The sequence below is a fragment of the Talpa europaea genome, assembly GCF_964194135.1.
Source record: "Talpa europaea genome assembly, chromosome: 14".
Classification (NCBI taxonomy): domain Eukaryota; kingdom Metazoa; phylum Chordata; class Mammalia; order Eulipotyphla; family Talpidae; genus Talpa; species Talpa europaea.
The window spans coordinates 26,491,398-26,506,550 of record NC_140082.1 but is presented as its reverse complement, the minus strand read 5'-3'; the positions used below and the strand labels follow the sequence as shown (position 1 = coordinate 26,506,550).

The 15,153-nt window shown below is 36.2% G+C and overlaps 1 protein-coding gene across 1 annotated transcript in view; it reads right to left on the bottom strand.

Annotated features, from left to right (window-relative positions):
- ST8SIA6 (ST8 alpha-N-acetyl-neuraminide alpha-2,8-sialyltransferase 6) overlaps positions 1 to 15,153 on the bottom strand; it is a gene marked incomplete at both ends in the record, with an annotated part of 100,305 nt that overhangs the window by 33,031 nt on the left and 52,121 nt on the right. The window contains one exon of the mRNA XM_084254235.1: positions 2,425 to 2,511. Within this exon, the coding sequence (XP_084110361.1) occupies positions 2,425 to 2,511 (87 nt within the window). The remainder of the gene's footprint in view (positions 1 to 2,424; positions 2,512 to 15,153) is intronic.

Below are 15,153 nucleotides of genomic sequence, written 5' to 3'. Positions count from 1 at the left end.
TAATTTTTAACTAATTCCTAGGAGTCAATTTTGGGAAGCTTCAACTATCATATTGCAGCTGGATTTAGAATATATTTACTTGCTCATGTAATTCTAAATTTAATGTAACTTTTATATTCTGGTCAAAGAATATTACCACCTTTTTAAAGCTCACATTTCACTTTTCCTCAATTTGGTATAAAATGCTGTACATAAATAAAATGGAAACTATTAGCTACATGACATCTTTAATAATAGGGGAACTTTCTATAATACCAGCATTATAAATAATCCAGAAACTCCCCACATGTGAGCAGCTATATTAAGAAAAACTTACAAATATGGATCATTTATTATGATTCAATTGTATGTCTATTAAGGGTTTATATAATTTAGTTTATATGTCATAAAAAGAACATTACAATGGTCAAGTAAATCAATAAATGTCACCAAGAATATTGTCTCAAACGACAACAAACAGCAAGTGTTATTGTCCCAGATGTTTACTGGATTGGCCCTGAAGTGACAGATAGGCCATCGGGTGATCATCATGATTACTGATGCACTTTTTATACCAGTGTGGTACTAGGGAAAAATGGCTATTCTGTCTGCTTTCCATCCATCTATACAGCTTCTATTCATCATAATTTGCAGCAGTGACTCTCATGCAGCTTTGGATTTAAAAAGACTCCTGATTTTTTTTTTTTTTTAAAGAGGGAAAGAGAAAGGAAAAACCTTTAAAGACAATTCTTTTTTTTAATTGAGTCGGACATTGTGTGTGAAAATTACATCATTTAAGACTCAAAATGAGATTACCTTCTTCCAGAGAGGATTTACTTTTGTTTTTATCGGCGGGCATCTTGGCTAAGGGCAGATCTAAATCCAATTGAGGATGGAAATGACTCAAATTTGGGCTTCAGTTTTTTAGAGAACTGGTCTTTTCTAGCAATTTGATTGCTAGAAGCGCTTAGCTTCCTGCCTTTTAGCCATGCTTCTGCATTTACATTCCGAAAGTCCGCTGTGAGAAAAAGCAGCTCCAAGTGCAGGGCTCGTGTACCTTAGCTTTCCTCCTGGATCTTGGTCCTATAAATTCTCCCTGCCTTGGTATATTGCCAATGCCCTCAAACAGGTATTTAGTATAGTTTGTTCTATTTGTATTATGCCCATGAGGCATGGTCTAAATCATCTTTACTGTCACAGGTAGGAACTCTTTAATCCCTACTTTGATTATTGGTGTCACTATCTAGTCTTTTTAGCTAATTATCTTGGATTGATTTTCAGTAGCTCAATATCTCAATATCTCCATCCTTTTTTGCCTATCTGCAAGTGTAGAAGGGCTTCTCAACATCAGATTCTTTTACACTTATTGACCCTGTGATCACTTAGGTTACAATTTCCCATGCACCTTTATATATGGTGTCTCTATCACTAGGATCTCCCAAAACTACTCTTAAGTAGGACTGAGTCTTAGTCTGGTCAGACTGCTATATCAGAAAATCATAGTCTGGGTGGCTTATAAACAACAGTTATTTTCACAGTTCTGGAGGCTGAGAAATCCAAGATCAAGGTACCAGCAGATTTGGCTCCTGATTTTTAAAGAGCCATTTTGCTGTGTTCTCAGATGGTGGAAGCAGTGTGATGTCCCTAGGGTCTGTATTGTAAGGTCAGACCCCACCTCCAGATACCCTCTACTTTAGGGATTAGGTTTTCAGTTTAAGATTTTTGAGTGGACACATTCAGTCTGTGGCAGACTGTGTAGCATAAACTATCCTGGAAATGAAATAGTTAAGCAGGGGTGCAAGTATTCATGTACCCCCACAGCATGTTGTTTTAACACAATTGATTTCTGTCTGGCTGGGTTCCAAGTTATCCTAGCAGAGAAGACAGCTCTATAATCATCAACTGATAACCTGGTCTTAACAGGTTGATGGCTTCTCCCCAGGTGATTACCTGAAACAACTCACACTCCTGAATGTTGCTTGTGTTAAAAATCTACTGAGAAAAATTGGAAGTGAATATGCAGAAAGGAACACAGTTTTTATCCTAAAGTAATAAGATTGTGGGTGATTTTTTCCGCATCTGTTTTTCTAATGCCCTGATTATTACTACATTTTATTTATAAAACAAATAAATAAATGTCAAATACAAATGGTACAAAGAAATAGCAATATTTTCTAAAATGCTTTTAAAATGTATACCAAAAACTCTGTTTTGAACTTGAGATTTTTACATTAATTCCAAGTAGTGTGCTTACACATACAAATTTCTATGTAAAATCTGGAGATGGAGTGCCATGTGCCTCCTGAGACAGCCCTAGAATTAAATGACCCTGATTGTCAGTTGGTTCTTTCTATTTTCCTTTGTAACAACATGCTGCTTATTTTCCCTACAAAGCAAATGTACAAAACATTTTTATCTCATAGTATTTATGAAGAAGTTTTTTACCTAAAATTCTCATATTCTTCTGATTGTCGCTTCCATGGACAGTTCTGTATATTTGTGATAATCTGAAGATAGTCATTCTCTGAATACCTAAAAGTCAAATGTCAATGAAATTAGAAAATAGAGATCTCACACATTACTAAACAAACATAAGTCTTTTAAAGAACACTCATAAACAATTCATTTTAGCCTTCTAACCTTCTTCTGAAATAAGGTGGTATAAATTATTTACAATGTCCAAATATGGAAACAACCTAAATACCCCAGAACAGATAAGTGGATTAAGAAGATGTGGTGCATATACACTATGAAATACTACTCAGCGATCAAAAAAGATAAAATCATGCCACTTGTGGGCGACATGGACAGAACTGGCAGGGGTTATTCAGCTGCCCCTTCCTCTCATAGGTTGTAGTACAGTTTAATTACAGTTTTATTAATCCCTTCTACCACGCCAGTGCTCTTGATACTTGGCATCCATCCGCCATTCAAGGGTCACTGTCTTTGTTTAGATAGAATTAGTTTGTAAATTAATGGAGAAGATGGCACAATACCATAACAATTTGTGAAGTCGGAGGATGGCTGACATGACCAGCCCATCTGACCAGGAAAAATCACATGTATGCTACACTTGTGGGCTTACATAGTGGGATAAGAGTGTCTCTATAAAAGTTGCCTTTGTAAAGTAAAATGCTCTAAATCACATCATACTTTCCATAAATTTACATTTATAGTTGGTTTTCAGGTTAAAAAATATATACAAGGCCCCATAATTTGAGAGACAATTATTCCCATGATATTAACCCCTTTTGTATGAATGACAAAAGTAAGAGTTTTGAGAAGATAAACAACTCGCTCAATATTGTATTGTAAGTTGATGAACAAAGAATTAAGCTCATGTCTTTTGATTCATAGTGTGGCTCCCTTTCTAATATATCATGCTGCATCTCATCTATTTTCATAATGAAACTGAAAATTAATCTCATCAGAAACATTTTCTGGTTCTAAGACAAACAATAAATCATACAAAATAATGTAGCAAGTTATTATCAAAAGAATAATGTCCATTTAAATCATTATTAATAATACTCAAAATGGGGTACGAATTATAAATAACATACCAAATGATACTAAATAATATATTAAAATTCAAAATATTTTTAGGAACTTCTCTTTGGAGATAAAACCACACACTGTGACAATTTTGATCTCAATTAAGATATAAATAGGGATTTATAATGACTATAATTTATAGTTAATTTTATCATTAAATATTTTTTGGACAGGGCCTCCCTGGTGGTGCATTGGGTTAGGATGCAACTTATGAAGCCTCCTGCAGCCTCTGCAGCATGAGTTCGATCCCCCGGCAGGCCAGGGAGCAACCCACATGGCACAGCAGACCTCTCCTGACTCACCCACTACTTCCCTCAGCAGTGTACTTTGGTCAATCTGCCTGTTCTGTTCCCCACTCTGTCTCTGGTGAATCCTCTCACCCCTGTACCCCAGCTCTTGTATGCATAAATAAATCTTTTAAAAAATAAATTTTTAAAAAGTAATATGTAGCACAAATGGAAACCTATTCATGCCATTTATCAGAATTATTTTGGAATAACTGTAGTCATTTCATTGGACCAGTTTGATATAATGTCAAAATCAAGTAGTACCTCATCTCAAAATGAAAAATGTAATTTTAAGTATCTTCTCCTCAAATATCTGCAACATGAAAAATATCACAAGGACAGGATAAATGAAGAAAAAAAGAATGAAACTGCTTTTCTTCTTGCAACATAATACAAGATTTCTGGAGATGAAAAAATGATAATCCACTATTCAAGTTTATATAAAGAAATCTCCAGACATAAAAAGGATATCCAGAGATTAAAACAACTACTTAGTGATCTTATACTATAAATTTTTAGAAATGGGGTCCTATGTATTTCAAGAATAAAACCTATGAGAAACCTAAGAGAATCAATACATTTAGAGTCTCTCCATCTCCTGTAGAGCAATGTTATATGGTTATAGTGAGTTACAATAGTGATAGAACTAGCACGGAGAGATCCCTGGTATATATGAACTCTTTGCCTTTCAAATTTATTTGACTCACATAAGTGGGGTTGGTCTCTCCCTTCTCTGTCGTTTGCACCATCCTATAGCTATTATATCTTTACAACATTTATCCTTTGTTTTCATGTATTTATTCAATAAGCACTGGGCATCTGCTATGTGCTAATCTAGGGGCCAATAACACAACAGTGAATCATACAGATTTCTTTAAAAAAAATCTATGGTCTTGTGAAATTTATATTGTAGCAGGGGGCAATGGACAATAAAACAAAGTCTATTCATCATGGGCTGAATTGTGTTTCTTCAAATCCATGTTGAAGCCGTCATATCCAATACCTCAGGATGGACTACATTTGGAAAGAGGGCCCTTAAAGGGGGGATTAAATTAAAACAAGGTGATGAAAGTGGCCCTATCCAATGTGTCTGGTGTTCCTAACAGAAAAAGGAAATTTATATATACAGAGAGACCCCCCCCCCCGCCCCAGAGAATGGTGTGCATAGAGAAAACACCAATGCAAAAACACAGATATTTCTGTAGGAGAAACCAAACTTGCTGGTATCTTGATCTTGGACTTCTAGACTCCAAAACTGTGAGAAAATAAATATCAGTTACGTAAGCCACCCCATCTGTATTAGTTTGATGTAGAAGTCCTAGCAAACTAATGCACCAAATAAAAAGTAAATTAATAGCATATTGAAGTGCTCTGTTCTCAGTACTATGACTAAAAACAAAATGGAAAAAAGGAAGAAGTATGTGAAATACTGCTGCAGTTTAGATAGGGTGTTCAGAGAAGCTCTAACTTGGAGGTAATGGTTGCATAGAGAATCAAAGGAGCTGATTAAGAAATCTATATGCATATAGGCTGTGGGAAGCAGAAGAGCACTATAGATAGTGGTAGAAGCAGGCATGGTATATTGGAGGAACGAGATGGATAGTGGCTGGAAACTACCACGAGTCGCTCATGAAGGTAGCAACAAATGAAAAAATAGAGATGATAAGAAACTGAAAATATAAGTCTTGTTATTTGAAGTATGGATCTCAGAGTAGCAACACTTGTATCATATAGTATATTACTGGTAAAAATTCAGAATTTCAGCCCCTCTTCCATACCTACAGAATCAGAATCTGCATTAAAATAACATCCCCATGTGATTTGTACATTAATGCTTTCAAGTTTTACCGAGGTATAATTTGTATATCATACAGATCACCCATTTAAAGTGTACAAGTTAATGTATTTTATGACAGTCACAGATATCTTCAACTATCACCACAGTCAATTTTAAGATATTTTCATAAACTCAAAAAGAAATCTTGTACACTTCAGCTATCATTTCCTGAATTCTGTTACTTTTGGTATGTTGTGTTTCATCTTTCTTCATCTCATTGTGAGGTAGCATCTCATTGTGAGATGAAGAACCTTTTTATTGTTTCTTGGACCCACTGCCTAGTTAGAAGTATGTTGTTTAATTTCTACAAATTTTGAGATTCCCAATTTTTTTCTGAATATTGATTTCTAACTTAATGACAACTAGTCAGGTAATATATTGTGTAGTGTCGCTATCCTTTTAAATTTATTGAGGTTTGTTTCATGGTCTAGCATGTGATTTATTCTGGAGAATATTTTGTATGCATTTGAGAAGAACACATATTCTATTGCATGGTGCATTCTATAGGTGTTCAGTAGGTCTACTTGGTTTATATCATTGTTCAAATCTATCTCCTTGTTGATCTTCAGTCTAATTGTTCTATGCACTATAGAAAGCAGGGTATTGAAATCTCCAATTATTGTTGAATTGTTTATTTCTCCCTTATTTTGGTCAGTTTTTTGCTTTATTAACTTTGGTGCTCTCTTATGAGGAGCATCTATGTTTATAATTGTCATATTTTCATTCCAGATTGACCTTTTTATCACCATAAAATGTCCTTTATTCATAATCACTTTTTTATTTTAATTCTATGTTGTTTTATATCAGTATAGGCACTCAAGTCTCCTTATAGTTGATGTATGCATACTATAGATTTGCACATTCTTTAACTTTCAACTTATTTGTATTTTTGAATTTGAAGTGTGTCTTCTGTGGACATCATATAGTTGGGTTATGTTTTTCAATCCAGTCAAATAATCTGATTTTTGATTGCATGATATAACTATATATATTATTATTAATAGATTTACCAACTGTCACTTTGTTTTTTGTACTTATGTCTCATGTAATCTTGTGTCTTTATTCCTCCTTTACAGCTTTCTTTTGCTTATATTTTTCTAAGGTAGCATTTTAAGAGCTTCAGTAATTTTTTTTTAAAGATTTATTTATTTATTTATTTATACAAGCACTGGGTACAGTCGGAAGCATGGGCGGGTGAGAGAATTCACCAGAGTCAGAGTGGAGAGCGGAACAGGCAGAGTGACTAAGTACACTGCTGAGGGGAGCAGCGGGCAGCAGGAGAAGTCTGCGCGCCATGTGGGACCCTCACCAGGGGCCAGGGATCGAACCAGAGCTGCAGAGGCTGCAGGCAGCTTCGCAGCCCAGTGCTCAACCTCTGCGCCACTGGGGAGGCCCCTTTAGTAATTTTTAACTACATATTTTTAGTGCTTTCTCTAAGATTTATCATATACATATTATCAAAATCATCTTCTAGTTTATAGTTGCTTAACTATACTGACAAAAAGAAATGTTATTACTCTTCTATAGCTCTATTACCTTCCCCTTTTTTGAGGTATTTTTATACAATATTATATATACTGATATTTTAAGTACCAAGACACATTGTTATAATTATTACCATCTGTAGTCATTTCCTTAGCCCAATACAGCTTTGTTCCAACCGTCTAAGGGTGAAAGTGGGGGAGTTAGTAAAAAATTTAATAATCTTCTGAATGTGATTTGAAGGAAACCAGCAAGAATTAGTAATAGAATATGGGACAGATAAAAAGAGGAATCAGAATAATGCTGAGCATTTGTACTGAGCACTGGAAAAACCAAATTATTTTTAATTTTTATTTATTTTTGATAAGTTATTACTTATTATACATAAATCTTTGAATGACCTTCAACTTGCTATGAAAGGAGTGATCATCCTTACCCAAGAATTAGAGGAAATATCTGACTCTTTCTTTGATATGAGGATACAAGCATTGTGGTTGGTAAGCAGTGATTCTTTCCTATTTGTTTGATTGAAATAAATAGAAACAACTTATTTTTAAATGATAGGAGAAGAGCACTAAAGTACAAAGTTTAGGAGAAAGTCCAGGAGATCATGTGAGACATGTTAAGACTGAGATCTTTATAGACACCCAGGAAGTGTTGACTGGGCAAAGGTTCATTCAAATTTGGGAGTAGTTTTAGGTGGACGATATAAATTTGGAAATAAGCCACATATAGATGATATTTAAATCCATGTGACAAAGTGATATCCTTGAAGACTAAGAAAAAAGAAGTGAGGCCTGAGGAGAATCTGCAAAGAATAAGGAGAAACCAATACAGTATATGCACTTAACTCTCCCAATCTATGGAGTTATTAGAATGCAGCAATAATTTCATTATAGTCATGTCCCTCATGCAAGAGTTCTCAAGCATACATTCTTTGGAAAATTTTTCCCAATGAGTATGATATGCAACTCCAAATGGGAGGATAAATATCTCTGTGCCTGTCATAGGGCTGGGCACATAGAAGGTGTGTGTTTCTGTAAAATTTAATGATTAGAACATATCAGTAACGAAGTTTATAAATATTAATTTTGAGCTATTAATATCTTAGTTATTAATATGTGAAGTGTTAACAATTAGTCATCAGTCATAATCTTACCAAGAGAAGCCACATTGATCACCAAGACGCAATCAGAGTAATTGCTATCTAAGTATACACAATAATGCTATCTAAGTATATTTATATTACAGAAACTTAAGTAAAAAAGTAACAAAAATAGAAAAGTGTATAGTGTTTTGGAGATGGATTGCTTTTGAGTAGTTTCACATTATAAAGTCAAATGCCTTTCTCTTCTTATACTTGTGACATGAAACTTTATTTTCATTAGGAGTGGTACCATGGAATAGTGAAAAGAGAACAGTCAGAATTTTGAGCAAATCCTGGCTGTGCCATTTGTAACTGTCTGATGTTCTGTGAGCCATTTCAACCCTCTCAATTCATTTTTCTCACTTGCAAAATTAGAATAATAAAATGTTTTCTGAAGAACAATCACATGGACTTAGATACATTTAAATTATTTTGCATATGGTAGGTACATAAAAATAGTAGTTGTTATTGCTATCAATAGCGATAATAGAAATTATCTTTTTGATAAAATATATAATGTAAATGCTTATAAATTAAGTAGTCACTTTATTATCTATGACTATGTGATGAATTAACTCAAAACTTAGTGACTTAAATCAATAATCAACATTTGTTATTTGCACAGTTCCTGTAGGTGGAAAAAAAAATCATGAATACCAGAGTCAGGCTGTTATGATCCAGAAGCTCTCATTAGGTTGCAAAATCCAGATGTTGGTTGATCTAAAGCATCTACTTCCAAGGTGGCTCACTAACATGTTTGACAAACTGGTGCTACTTACTGGCAAGAGACCTCAATTCCTTATCATGTGGATCATTACATGTCCTCATGACAAAGTAGCTGGCTTCCCCCAGAACAAGCATTCTAAGAGACAGTAAAACGAACACACAACTCTTTTTGACCTGACTTTGAAAGCACATATTGCTATTTCTGTTACATTACACCAGTTACCCAAACACTGGGGGGAGGAAATACATAATGTTGGGGAGGAAAAGCTTGTGACTATGAAAAGGAGAGGATCACTGGGTGCCATTTTGGATGTGTGGCTGCCACAAGTAGTAAATAAACTGTCCCCTTTGTATTATCTGTCATATTTGAGAACACTGAACAAAAGCAACACATTTGCTTTTTTCTCTGTACCACTAGTAAAATTGCAAATAATTCCAGTTATTTCTCAATAACCTTAAATAAGTGTGATATTTTAAAATCATGGTCTTCCTAGTAAAGGTTTCTTTCAAATAACTAGCTATTTGAGGAAGTATGAGGATGTCATCTGTTGTGAATACATGATTAACATCTTAGTATAACTAGAAAGTCAGCATTTCAGTTTTCTCTGAGGGAAAATTCAGTTTTATTTCCACTGAAAAACACTTAAAATAACACCATTTCAGTCTTCATCATGGTATAAAATGAAACTAAGTAACTACTACTAAGTATTAATTAAGGAAATCAAATTAGGATTATGATAATTATCTTCCAATAGCAACAACACACACACACACACCCATTATTTCCTACCCTCCCATTAATTTGTTTCTCATTTTGAAAAAAGCATACCTTTTTATCTTTAAACTGAAGGAATCAGATTTTAGAAAAGCTAAAGTCATATAATTTTCATGGAAAGAGAAAAAGTATCAGGTTTAGAAGAATTAAAGAGTCTATCCCTTCAAGTTCTTATTGGTTGTTTCTTTGAGATACAAAATGATAGTTAAACTACCTTTTAATAGATTTAACATAAATTTTTTTTTGGTACAAATGCAAAGAGGTTCAGAGACTTCAATCATAGTTTCAATATTAGCTCATGGGCCCCAATCTAAAATTTTCTATCAGCAAATAGTCACTATTTTGGTTACCAAGAGAAATTTCCTAGATATTAAGAGAATACTGTATTGGTATGAATGGTTGTGTTGTGTTCATTCTTTTTCTGACCTATACCTCTATACCAAGGACTGGAAGTAGTGCTAGATTTAGAAGGGCAGTAAGAGGGAAGTTAAAGGAGCAGAGGTGAACAGAAAGACTAAAGTGTGGGTGTCATTTTTAAAAAGCAATGAAAGCACCATAGATTTAAGGCTGACAGGAAACAAGTCAGATATAATTCTATGCCAGAGAAATCTTGTATATGACCAAGAATTGTTTTTCTTGATAGACAACTTGAAACTTAAAATACTTGCTTTGTTAGCAGGCTGTCAAGTGATATGCTCACATTTGCGTTTTTTGAAATTTGATCTGCCATAATTTACGCCTCTTCTTTTCAAGGTCATGTTGTTCTCTCCAAGATAATAAATAGTGAAGAACATGTAGGACCAGTTTTCAATACACTTTGCCTTTCACCCTGCAAAACAACTCCTTCTAACAGGCATCGTTATGCTGCCCCATTAGGAAGATATCTTTCTGAAAATTCTATTGTTCTCAGTAATTTTAAATGCTACTGCATAAAATAACTCATCAAACACATACAATCACCAGTGTATGATTCAAGCTACCCTAGCCTATGCAAGGCAGTGTTCCAAATCTTAATTCTGAGCATTTGGATCTTTCAAAAAAATAAAAAGCTATTTGAATGCAAGTGAATTTTTCATGGCTTAGTGATTGTGTAGGAAGTTATAGAACAGTGGCTTATACTCTGTTCCCGTAATCTCTAAATCTCTCCTTTTACTGGAGATATTATTAAAACTGTTCAAGCATTCAAAAGATGTAAAAGATTGCTGTTGGTTTTCAATCCACCTTAGAAGCCTACAGTCAATGGAATGATCAAAATGACAGATTCTTTAATATATTATCTGTGGCAAAAACATATGGTGGACATATCTGGTGGTGCTTCCTTTCCAGAGCATACAGCTGTTATTGCAAGCAATTTCCCACTCAGGTACTACATTCCCCTCCACCAACTGCATACCAATTCCACTTCTATTCTACTGCCTAAAATTGGTCCCATAATCCCAAACATCTGGATGGTCCAGTTCCAGCCTGTAGAATGTAGATGGAAATGATGTGTGTCCCCTCCAAGCTGGGTGTGCTTTCTCATTGCATCTTCTCTTACAACAGCAGGGCTGGGATCACCTGTTAACAATGGCTGTATTATACGCTGGATGGAGGTCAACATAGAGGAGAGTTACCAGATCAAGAAGGATTATCCATATGGAACATGATCGAGAGAATAAAATTTTGTGCTATGACACTGCATTTTGGGAGCAATTCACCTATCCTGACCAATTGGTGGAAATTGGACAAAAAATAAGCATATATACTCTTGGGATTCTGGAATCACCTCGGACAATGGAACAGGCACACAGAAAGAAAAAGGCACAGCAACAGAAGCAGAAAAACCCAGGAAGGATGAAATGAGTTTATTTCCTGCATCAGTTCCTCTGAAGTATCTGCTCTTATAAAAATCAGTTCATACGTCTGAAGCAATGCAGACTAAGATGGACAACTTGGATACCTATATAATCACCACTTCTCTAAAATTATAAGCAAAAAAGATTATAAATAATCTTCCACTATACTAAAAGATGAGCAAACTGGTGTGATAAGATGGCTATGTAGCATTTTTAGGACAGTAAAATACTTTATCTGAAGATAACCTCATGAATAGGACTGGGCTGAGAAACCCATAGAAAGATTCAGGGGAAAAGGATAAAGGTAAAAAGAGGCAAAAACAGAAAACTGAAGATTTAAAGCAAAAGAATCTGAAAAATTAAAAATTGGTTTCAAAAAGGAGCTGAAGTTTATGGATTTATGGATAATTTTAATACCTATGTATTAGACATGGTACAGAAAATGCTTTGAGGGCCTCCCTGGTGGTGCAGCGGTTGAGCGCTGGGTTGCGAAGCTGCCCGCAGCCTCTGTAGTACTGGTTGGATCCCCGGCTGCTCCCAGGCCACCGGAGGAGGGTCCCAGATGGCGCAGAGACCTCTCCTGCTGCGCCTGCTGCTCTCCTCAGTAGTGTATTTCGTCAGTCTGCCTGTTCTGTTCCCCACTCTGGCTCTGGTGAATTCTCTCACCCTCCCGCGCTTCTGACTGTACCCAGTGCTTGTATAAATAAATAAATAAATCTTTTTTTAAAAAAAAGAAAATGCTTTGAAGACCTACGAAATATAGTAATCGATTCATTTGTTTATTCAACAAATATTTACTGAGCAACTACTCTGTGCTGAGCTCTGTAACAGGCACCAGGGACAGAACCCAAAATAAGTTCTTTGAAGCACACAGTTTTAAATAGAAAATAAAGAATTGTCACACACAGTTCCCTATCCCATTGCTCCTCTGAATGGTTACTGTTTAATTTTCTTTTATTTAAAAATGCAGTGAGACCAGCGGAGAAAAAGAGCACTGTTTCCCTCACATTATAATTTCATCTCCTTAAAATCTATGTTAGGGACAAATTGGTTGAAGAAAGAGAAAATTCCATGTCTTTATCAGACCATGACAAAAATAGAGCTAAATAATTATTTCTAAGAAAATGAAATTACTTTTTATCACCACACACTAAATGGCTTTCCCAATTGTCCCCTGTTTAAGTCTGTAATAGCACTGGTTGCAGAATACACAATTTCTGACAATAGATAATACAACTGAAAAAATTAGTCTCCTGTGTGCAAATAACACTTTTATAACAATGGGCAATTCATGCCTGCTCTCTCTAGACCTTTGCAGAACAGGATACCAGTAAAGGCTAATTATATGAGCCAGCTGAAAATTGTGTGTGTAATGGAAAGGCTTCCCCCTAAAGAACAGATGAGGAAAGGTCTTAGCACCACACACAAAACAACAGGGAAAAAATGAGAGAGCAAACACAAGAGCATATGCACAGGCAGTTTCAATAGCACACTACAGCTAGCCATTTTGTGGATGCACATAAAAGAGTTGTAGAATTCTCTGCTTTAGAAAAAAACTCCTTCCTTGACTAAAGAATTTTTCCCTGTATTGACTTCACTGCTTTTCTCCAATGTGCAGTTCTGGATTGTTCTTACACTGAAGACTTCTGACACTTTGGAGAGCAAAAGATAACAGGGAGAGAGCTGAAGAAGATCAAAGTTGACTTTATATGCCGATCCACACATTGGGCAAGGAATTCATCCACCTTCCATAGGGGATAGTGGAGTAAGAACGATTTTTCCACATTCTACTTTATAAGAGGCAGGTGGGATGGCGCTGTAAGAGATTTGGAATTTGAATCCCTCCAGAACAGTTTCAGAAAGAGCCTTGCAACATTCACATTCCAATAAACAGATAAGCAAAACAAAATAAAGATAAACTCCAGCAAGAGCAAAAAAGATGTGTTATGCCATCTATAATGCATGAGCTATGTTAAGTCCACCCCAACATTCAATGAGTTTATCCTGCAAGAAGAGGAGCCTTCGAAAGTGTTCATCACAGTTGATCTATGCTAAGCAGGGGCAGAAATGATGACCCACTCATACTGCTTCAGTTAAGAAGAGCTCACCGAAGGGACTATAAGAACAAAACAGTGTTCACCAGAATGCAAAAAGAAGAGGGGCTGGGCAAGTTGAGGGAGAGGGGTCAATTGTACGGTAGTGGGCGAAAACTACACTTTGGGTGGCCAGCATGATACAATACACACAGATGTCGATGTATCAGTCTGTGCACCTGAAACCTATATAGTTATGAGTCAGTGTCACTTCACTTAAAGAAAATTCAAAGAAAAGAACTTTTCCCAAAAGGCTGGGTAGATGTAGGGAAATCCAAGAACAATATCAGGGGACTGTTAACAACTTATCCTGTAGTTGAAGGGTCCAGTAGGAGATGGTGGGAGTGAGAGCTCTTAACAAAAGCCACAGGGCCTCTCTGGTGGTGCAAGGGATTAAGCACAGCACTGTGAGGCTATCCACAGCCTCTGCAGCATGGGTTCGATCCCCTGCCAGCTAGGACCTTTCCTGTCTCACCTGCTGCTCCCCTTAGCAGTGTATTTCAGTCAATCCACCTGTTCTGTTCCACACTCTGTCTCTGGTGAATCCTCTCATCCCCCGCACCTCTGGCTTGTACCCCAGTTCTTGTATGCATAAATAAATAAATATTTTTTAAAAAGCCATAGTCTTCTCTTAAAACGCAGCACCTTTCTCCGAGGTAAGAATGTAGTTAACCTGCAGCAACACCACAAGAAAAAGCTTTTGATCCTTCCTCCCTCTTTCCAGTCTCTTTTTTGTTCTCCTCTCTGAGTCAACATAAAAAAAAAAAAAAAAAACCCACACCAGATGACAAAGGAGCATAATGACAAAGGAAGTCCTTGTAGATCTGCTTCCCAGGGCCAAGACAGACGAGGGCTAAACTGAAGTAAAGGGAAGGAAGGAGGTAGGTAGTTTTGGTGAGCAAATGGCAAGTACACAGCATGGGAATTTCTCCATGAAGCTTTGGGCCCATCAGTTGGAATTTAATGTAAAGGAAACAAAAATTTCAATAGGGCTGTCCTTTTGTAATAAACTGAGCCAACACACAGGATTGGACTGTCAGACCAGATTAACTCAATTGAGAGGGCTTATGCAGCATTTGGCTTTCCTAATAATATTAAGGATCTAAGCAGGCCAAGAGGATCAGACAAAGCAGAGAGAGGCCTGAGACATCAAGGGTGACCAAGCTGCGTTCCTGCACTGAACACGCATCCGTGGCTCAGAATAGTAGGTGAGGTCTCTGACAGAGGTCTGTGGTGGTCCTTCAAAGCTGGAACATTTTAAGTCTGGAACATTTTCTTTTTCTATCCAGAGAGTTGGAGACCATGTGCTACTCTACAGAGAGCCCTGCCTCACGGTTCCTAAGTTCCAGTTACTATAAGTAGTACCTTAGCCTTCCAGGGATATCCAGTGAAAAAGTTCTCTTCTTCATAGCAAATATTATTAGAGTAGTCCCCCTC